The sequence below is a fragment of the Nicotiana attenuata genome, unplaced genomic scaffold, assembly GCF_001879085.1.
Source record: "Nicotiana attenuata strain UT unplaced genomic scaffold, NIATTr2, whole genome shotgun sequence".
Classification (NCBI taxonomy): Eukaryota; Viridiplantae; Streptophyta; class Magnoliopsida; order Solanales; family Solanaceae; genus Nicotiana; species Nicotiana attenuata.
In genome coordinates this window covers 3,677-11,956 of record NW_017681082.1, presented here as the reverse complement: position 1 = coordinate 11,956, position 8,280 = coordinate 3,677, and the positions used below count along the sequence as shown (strand labels likewise).

The 8,280-nt window shown below is 44.8% G+C and overlaps 1 protein-coding gene across 1 annotated transcript; it reads right to left on the bottom strand.

Moving 5' to 3' along the window:
- Positions 1-1,766: 1,766 nt before the first annotated feature.
- Positions 1,767-3,727, bottom strand: LOC109221905. The gene is made up of 4 exons (XM_019386336.1): positions 3,699-3,727; positions 2,896-3,623; positions 2,541-2,819; positions 1,767-1,799 (listed from the first exon to the last, which is right to left on the bottom strand). Exons 2-4 carry the CDS (start codon positions 3,601-3,603, stop codon positions 1,767-1,769), a joined length of 1,020 nt encoding a protein of 339 aa, XP_019241881.1. The 5' UTR covers positions 3,604-3,623; positions 3,699-3,727.
- Positions 3,728-8,280: the final 4,553 nt, after the last annotated feature.

The following is an 8,280-nucleotide window of genomic DNA, read 5'->3' as shown; positions in this document are numbered from 1 at the left end:
GACATAGTGGGCCCGCTTCCTCGAGCTCCAGGTAAGGCTCAATTTATTCTTTTGGTTACTGACTACTTCTCCAAATGGGTTGAAGCGCAGGCTTACGAAAAGGTTCGAGAGAAAGAAGTAATCGACTTCCTTTGGGACCACGTCGTGTGTCGGTTCGGGATGCCTTCCGAAATAGTATGTGACAATGGGAAACAGTTCGTTGGGAGCAAGGTATCAAGATTCTTCGAGGATAACAAGATCAAGAGGGTATTGTCAACCCCGTACCATCCCACCGGAAACGGGCAGGCTGAGTCGACCAACAAGACCATCGTTCAGAACCTAAAGAAAAGGTTACAAGACGCAAAAGGAAAATGGAGAGAGATGCTGCCCGAAATCCTATGGGCCTACCGGACAACCGAAAGGACTAGTACCGGTGCCACTCCTTTCTCTTTGGTTTACGGAGCCGAGGCCTTGATCCCAGTCGAGGTGGGCGAACCCAGCGCTAGATTCCGGTATGCAACCGAGGTTACCAACCAAGAAGCAATGCTCACCAGCTTGGATCTTTTAGACGAAAGGAGAGAGGCCGCACTAGTTAGGATGGCAGCTCAGAAACAAAAGATCGAGAGATATTATAACCGAAGGGCTCGTCTTCGACACTTCAATATAGGGGACTTGGTACTAAGAAAGGTCACCCTCAACACTCGAGACCCTAACGAAGGGAAATTAGGACCGAACTGGGAAGGCCCTTACACCGTTTTGAAGGTAACCGGAAAAGGTTCGTACAAGTTAGGAACGATGGATGGGAAAGAACTACCCAATAACTGGAATATAGGCCACTTGAAGAGATACTACTGCTAAAGGTCGATGATCGGTCGCTAAGATAAGTTCGGACATCGGAGAGACTGAAAGCACGAGCTGCACTCTTTTTTCCTTCGACCGTTTTTGTCCCAACTCGGGTTTTTCGGCAAGGTTTTTAACGAGGCAGCAAGAACATCGTGCTACTATAAAGGTATCCAAGGGTAAATCATTGTATACTAAATCGCCCTCCGAAGGAGGCGAAGGTCAATAAGAATAAATGTAAGGGTCAAACGGCCAAAGCGAGCCGTGCCCAACTAACCTGACCTAATCCGCTCGGATCAGTATGATGTATTAACTATTACTGCAATAGCAAAGACTATCTGATGCATATTCACATCATAACCTAAAAGATTTTGTTCGACTCTTCGGTATGCTCTCAAGTCCGATCACATAAGACCTCCTCGAGGCACATTCGAACATAAGACCTCCTCGAGGCACATTCGAACATAAGACCTCCTCGAGGCACATTCGAACATAAGACCTCCTCGAGGCACATTTGGACATAAGACCTCCTCGAGGCACATTCGAACATAAGACCTCCTCGAGGCACATTCGAACATAAGACCTCCTCGAGGCACATTTGGACATAAGACCTCCTCGAGGCACATTCGAACATAAGACCTCCTCGAGGCACATTTGAACATAAGACCTCCTCGAGGCATATTCGATCTCATATTCGATCACATAAGACCTGCTTTAGGCTCATAAGACCTCAATGAGGCAACACTTAAACTATAAGACCTCAAGAAGGCAAGTCCAAGCTCATAAGACCTTAATAAGGCGACACATAAAACTGAAAAACCTCAGAGGTGAGTTCGAAATTCGTAAGGCCTCGATAAGGCATTATTTTGACCATAAGTCCTCGAGAAGGCGGGTCCAAATTCATAAAATCTCAAAAAGAGGTAATACCGGCTTCATCATCGACTTCACTAAAAGGCGAAGTATAGTCGAACTTGTAAGACCTTAAGAAAAAGGCGTAAAATCGATACAAAACCTGAAGGTCAAATTATGCCCGAGCTCGAACCCACCCACTCGGGGACTGCTTCGAAGAAACCTAAGGGTTAGACTTCACCCGAGCTCGAATCAACTCACTCGGGGACTGCCTTGAGAAAACCCAAAGGTCGAAGTTCACCTGAGTTCGAACACATTCACTCGGAGACTATTTCGAAAAATATAAAGGACTACCATCGTTCCAAAAAGATAAAAGGCAAAGTAATAACAAGATTGAAAAAGGAGCAATAAATGGCAAAGGGCAGTGTTGCATAAAAAAGCTCGCTACCGGAGCAATTACATAAGAGGGGAAAAACAAAACAAAGCCTAGCCTATTCCCGGAGTCAATCGGAGCCATCCTCGAATTCTTCGGGGAACATCGCCCTTCTCGAAGCGTCCTCAGCTTCGGCGGCTTTGGCGACGTCCGATGCAAGATCGAAACCGCGACGTTGGAGTTCAGTAAGAACTTCAAGCCGGGCCTGACACTTCGCATATTCGGCTAACATTCTTGACTGCTGGTTGGCCGCATCAGCATCGGCCCTATATTGGGCCACCATATCGTTGGCAGTCTCCTCGGCTTGGAAAACTTTAGCCTCAGCTTCCCGAAATCGATTGGTCCATAGCTCAATTTCAAGGACTCGAGCCTCATTGGCCAACGTCAAGTCCGCAACCTCTTCCCGAAGGGAAGTCTTCTCCGACTCCAACTGTTGCACCCGGGCTTCCAGTTCGACTTTGTTCTCATTGAGTTCGGCTCTGCTCTCGACAAGCTCGGCCTTAACCCGATTAAGCTCGGCTTGCACCCCCCTTAGCTTAGAACCGAGCTCTTTCTTTGCTTCCTCCAGCCGGATAGCACAGGACGCATGCTCTTTATTCAAAAGGTCCAATCCGGTCCGGCTTTCTAGCAGCTTCTCTTCAAGAACCCGGCGCCCCTCTCGCTCCGCCTCCATTTTGTCCTTGATTCGGAGGAACATCGAGTGATATAGCACCGATGCCTGCAAAGGAAAAGTCTAAAGAGTCAGTACTGGGTCACAAGGCAAAAATATTAGAAATAAAGGAAGAAGCAAATACCTTGAGCTGCGCCTGCTGGGCTTCGTTGAAAAGGCATGTCCAATCTACAGCCTCGGTCGCAGCCCGGTCTTCCTCCGTCATCAGATGATGAAGATAGCTTGCAACCCCGACCGGGGGCCCCAGAGCCCGGACGTCTTTGGGGATAGCAAAAGTTACTATCCTGTTACAGTCCGGGTCCAGGCTCGGAGCTGGAAACCTATCAACAAGCTTGTTGACGGCCGAAGTCCCACTTGATTCGGCCTGAAGGTCTTTCCGGGGGATTTCGAGCCCGAAAGTGTTGGCGGAGGGTACCCCATCAAAAAAGGTCTCGAAGCTACCTCCCATCATCGGGATGTCGTCCGGCAGCTGCCCCCAAGTCGAGGAAGATGGGGGGGACGTAACCGGGTGATCGGTACCCGGGGATGCCCGCGCAGGGGCCGAGGGTTCACTAGCATCCTCAACCCTCACGTCCTCGGGAGGAGCCTCAACTGGATGGACCACCGGCTCAGGGTCCGGTCGAATGGACCGGTGGCGGACGAGCTCCGGCTGCTCCTCATCGTCATCCTCTTTGTCATCCTCTTCCTCGGAGGACAAGACGATTTGGCTTTTTGGTTTGCGGGCGGCCCTTTTTGTCCGCTTAGTCTTCCTTTGAGGCTCGTCCGTACCGGACTCCCCGGGCCTTTTATTTTCCCCCGGAACCGGAAGGGGGCATAGTATTGAAGACCTCATCTCCGCGTCCTTGGGCAAGCCTGCAAAACACGAGGGTTATGATGCATTCCCGATATACAGGAAAAAATGCGCTACCGGTCAAAAAGAAGGCTTACCATGGTTTTTCGCCTCCCACCGACCTTTGGAGATTTCCTTCCAGTTTCGCTCCGAATATGGCCGCTGGGCCACTATCTTGTTTACCCAGCCGGCCAGATCCTTGACGGCAGCTGGAGTTTGGGTCACCGCTGCACAAGAAAAGGGGGTTTCAGGAAGAAGTTGAGGAAAACACGCTCTAAAAGATGAACAGTGAGAAAATACTTACGTTTGAGGTTCCACCTCTCCGGAAATGGCATGCAATCGGCCGGAATCAGGTCGGACGTCCTGATCCGGACAAACCTGCTCATCCAGCCTCGATCTTTGTCTTCATCGATGCTGGAGAATGGGGGTTTGCTAGCCCGGCGGGCCAGTTTTATTAATCCCCCTCGAAATATTCGGGGGCTGTATAGTCGAAGAAGATGGTCGAGGGTAAAGGGGAAATCGCCCTCGACTCTCTCAACAAAAAATCGAAAGAGATATACGATCCGCCACATCGAGGGGTGGATCTGACCTAAGGTCACCTCGTACCGCCGGCAGAACTCCACTATGATGGGTTCTAAGGGGCCTAAGGTGAAGGGATATGTATATACACTAAGATATCCTTCAACGTGAGTCATAATCGACTCGTCACGGGAAGGGGCGACCAGGTCTTTCCCTTCCCATCTACATTCAGCCCTCACCCGGTCTAGGCAACCGGGAGTGATTAGACTAATATACTCCGATGCCGGTTCGCCACGGCCCGGGACCGATGATGGGTTTTCAACCTGGAAGTCGGCAGATACCGAGCAACCAGTCGGTGTGAATGCTTTCAATGGGGGTTCTGGTGCATGTTCATCAGATCTAGCGGGGCTCGCGGCCGAGCTTGGTCTAGAAGGAACACTTTGTGAAGTTTTCGCCATTTCTTAAAGCTTTACGAAGAGACGAAAAGAAAATACAACCAATGCAGAATTTGAGAAAGATAGGAAAATGTTGAACCTGGAAGGGTCGTTTATACTTTTTCCATGAGGCGGTGGCACGAATCACGAAGCCACAAACACGAAGCGACAGATAATTAAGAGAAGCATTAAATGCCTGCAGCAGGCGTGGTCAGAACACTCGATGGCTTTTTCACCTGGCGTATGGCCATACGTCACGGGCATCACGTCACCGGTCATATCGTTTATTATCATTACTCTCTAATAAACGAGGGGACTATCTGTATTGGGTGATACCCTTTTTTGCTTGAGCCCGACCGGGTTGGATCCGGTCCGGAGCAAGTCGGGGCCATCGAACCCGACCTGGATGCAAGGTAGAACGACGGCCACGTCTACAACCGAGGTAGAGTCATTTCGAGACCGTTACAGAGCTCGAAAGGAATCGCCACCGGATGGAGAAACACACAAGGTCGGAAGCCGGGCTCGTAACGGATAACCAAGCGTCGCCGGATATCTCGCCCAAACGTGATTTTCACAACCACTTCAGGCCATTAAGGCGTAATTACAGGGATCCACGATGTAATCAATTTACCTACCTTATTTTTACCCTGAATCAGAATGTATAAATGGGTATCTCTCTAAATTCTTGTGGGGCATGAAGCACAATTGTTCTAAGCAATATTATATTCTGCGATTATTTACTTTAACAGCAATTGTTGAGTCTTTATTTTTATTTTCCTCAACCTAAAAGCCTTTTATATCTTTTAGTTCACGGATCCTTAAAACCCCATATAAATTCAATTGTTATCCGGATTCGAGGGTAAACACCTATATAATCCATGAGTGCCAAGTGTAGCAATTTTAATATTTTCATGATAAAGGAAGTACGAGTGTGGGGTAGTCACTACCCAATTAGTTAATCCAATTGCAAAAATTTTATGACTTGTGAATGAGAAAACCGCACATCGAAAAAAAAAAAAAAAACACTACAAAGTGCCTTTAGACACTTTTGCTACTCTAAACATTGTACAGTATCATATTTGAAGTCTTTTCAGAAGAATATTAGTGCTTCTATCCTAATTTATACTGTATGATTTCAAGAAAATAAGTTTTTCTTTGATAGTAATTTTTATATACTTTTTAAATATTTTAAGTTGTTGATTTTTGTGACTAATATATAATAGTACTTTTTATTTAATTTTCACATATATAAATTTTATTTTATTTTAAGAAAAAACTTAAAAGCTTCTATGTTCGAATTCGTCGTCAAAATTATGAAGTTTGTATCACATTGATTGGGACGGAGAAGTAGGAGCATCGAGCATATGAAGAATCTTGTCTCCTCACTTCTCAGTTCTCACCCTTAAATATAGCTGCTAATAAATCCCAGAACCTTGACACAACTCCAAAAATTTTGCACTTCATAAATGCACATAAACATAGTAACAAATATGAGTCTTTCAAGGTCTACTAGCTCTTCAGTTCCTTAGCTTTTTGGGGGCATAGCTATTATATTTCTAGCCATTTTCATGGCACTCATGGCTCTCACATGTTCACGTTGCAAGAAGAAATCTCATACTTTGTCATCATCATCTCCCGGAGATGATATGCATAAGCAGATTGAAATGATTGTTACATTGAAGCCAACGATTGCTGTGATCATGGCTGGAGATGACAAGCCTAGCTACTTGGCATCTCCATCTCTTGCTTGACTACTAGTAATACATGTTGGACTTTAAGCCATTGGGCTTTAAAGTAAAAGAAGTGTGAATTGGAAATGGAGGGAAATAAAATGGAGGGAAAAATAAAAATTTGAAGAAGGAACTTTTGTCTCGCACTTTGTCCCTCATTGGTGAGGGACAATCACATTTGTGTGCTTATATATAGAATCACTTCTTAAAGCTCTTAAAAGGAGTTGAAGAGAATGAACCCTCGCGCCGTTGTCGTCGCTCGGCTCGGCTTCGGCTTCGGCATCGGCATCGGCATTTGGATTTGGATTTGGAAAACGATCGATAAGATTATTTTTGGACGAAATTTATTTAATTATTTAATAATTAATTAAATGCCAAATCACTGCTGAAAATACGCCAGAACCCTGCTGAAGATTCAGAGACCTTTTCCAGACACCTCTTCTGATAATTGCCTATAAATTCTGAGGCAAGGCTCCATTTCTACACACGAAAAACACTCCAGAACTTCTTTCTTTTTGAATATACTGCATCCTAATTCGCAGTCAATCTCTCTCCAATTCGTAAGTGTGATTTTGCTCCGTTCTTTGAGTTCTTTGGGATCCTGCAGTTTCTATTGCCACTGTTGCAGGAAGGTTTATTCCGTTTTATCCTGAGAGGATTTAATCCATTACCTTGGCAACTTGTGAGGGGGTTAAAATTCCTTAAGGACACACAAGAAACTTGTGGACTCGGAATATTTCTGATTCTCTACTATTTTCCAGATTTTTAATTCTTCTAACAGTTTTTTTCTGATTTTGTGTTTTAACACAGTAACGCTCACAAGCTTAAGGAATTTTAAAACTAACGTTTCTGTGTTGAAACATATACTAAACTGTTATTCATATTTTGTATACTGTTTTGGAGACTAAAGCCTTCGTGCTTTCTACTCCAATAATTGTTCTGTCCGGTTTAAAGTATATAAAAACTTTACAGGAATAATAAACGTACGGGTTTGAAGTATATAAAAACTTCACCATTGTTACGTGTTGTATGTTTGGTTTGGTATTCAGTTTGAAGATATCAAAACTTCACTGATTTAACAAAGTTCTGTTGTGTTTCCAACTCTACAGAAAAGATGACGAACGAAAACCAAACTAATGGAAATGTTGTGGGAACGGGAGCTACTGTTACGAGTGATGCTGCCTCGTCAAGCCGTTCTACTCCTGCTCATGCTATGGCACCAACAGAAAAATCCGAAAAGTTTTCCGCTATTGACTTCAAACGTTGGCAAATGAAGATGCTCTTCTATCTTACTACGTTGAGTTTGCAACGTTTCATCAAGGAGGATCCTCCCGGTCTTGGCAGAAAGTACTCCGGATGATGAACGACTTGTTGTAGCTGAAGCATGGAAACATTCTGATTTCTTGTGCAAAAACTACATTTTGAGTTGTTTGGAAGATGGCCTGTACAATGTCTATAGCGTCATGGAAACTTCAAAAGCATTATGGAATGCGCTTGAGAAGAAGTACAAGACTGAGGATGCCAGACTTAAGAAGTTCGTGGCTGCTAGATTTTTGGATTTCAAGATGGTTGACACTAGGTCGGTCATAACTCAAGTCCAAGAATTACAAGTCATTTGCATGACCTCCTTGATGAAGGTATGACCCGAATCAATAAGTTTATTAATAAGATTTATCTTATTATTAATTTTGAATCTATTGCTGAAGGTATGGTCATAAATGAGGCCTTTCAAGTCGCCGCTTTCATTGAAAAATTACCTCCGTTTTGGAAAGATTTTAAGAACTATCTAAAACACAAGCGGAAGGAGATGACACTTGAAGACTTGATTGTGCGTTTGAGGATAGAAGAAGACAACAAAAATGCTAAAAAGAAGTCACGTGGGAACTCGACAATAATGGGGGCTAACATTGTTGAGGAGGCGCACAAACCAAGAAGAGAAAGAAGGCTTCTGGACCAAAGAACTACCCAAGCAAGAAGAAGTTCAAGGGTAATTGCCA

Bases quoted from the DNA above. Each gene is read 5' to 3' on its own strand.
- LOC109221905 (XM_019386336.1), bottom strand. From the start codon at position 3,603: ATGAGGTCTTCAATACTATGCCCCCTTCCGGTTCCGGGGGAAAATAAA. The intron at 2,820-2,895 runs GTATTTGCTTCT...TTTCCTTTGCAG, and splicing joins CCCAGCAGGCGCAGCTCAAG to GCATCGGTGCTATATCACTC. The intron at 1,800-2,540 runs GTGCAACAGTTG...CTTTTTCTTAAG, and splicing joins AAGTCGAACTGGAAGCCCGG to GTCTTACAAGTTCGACTATA.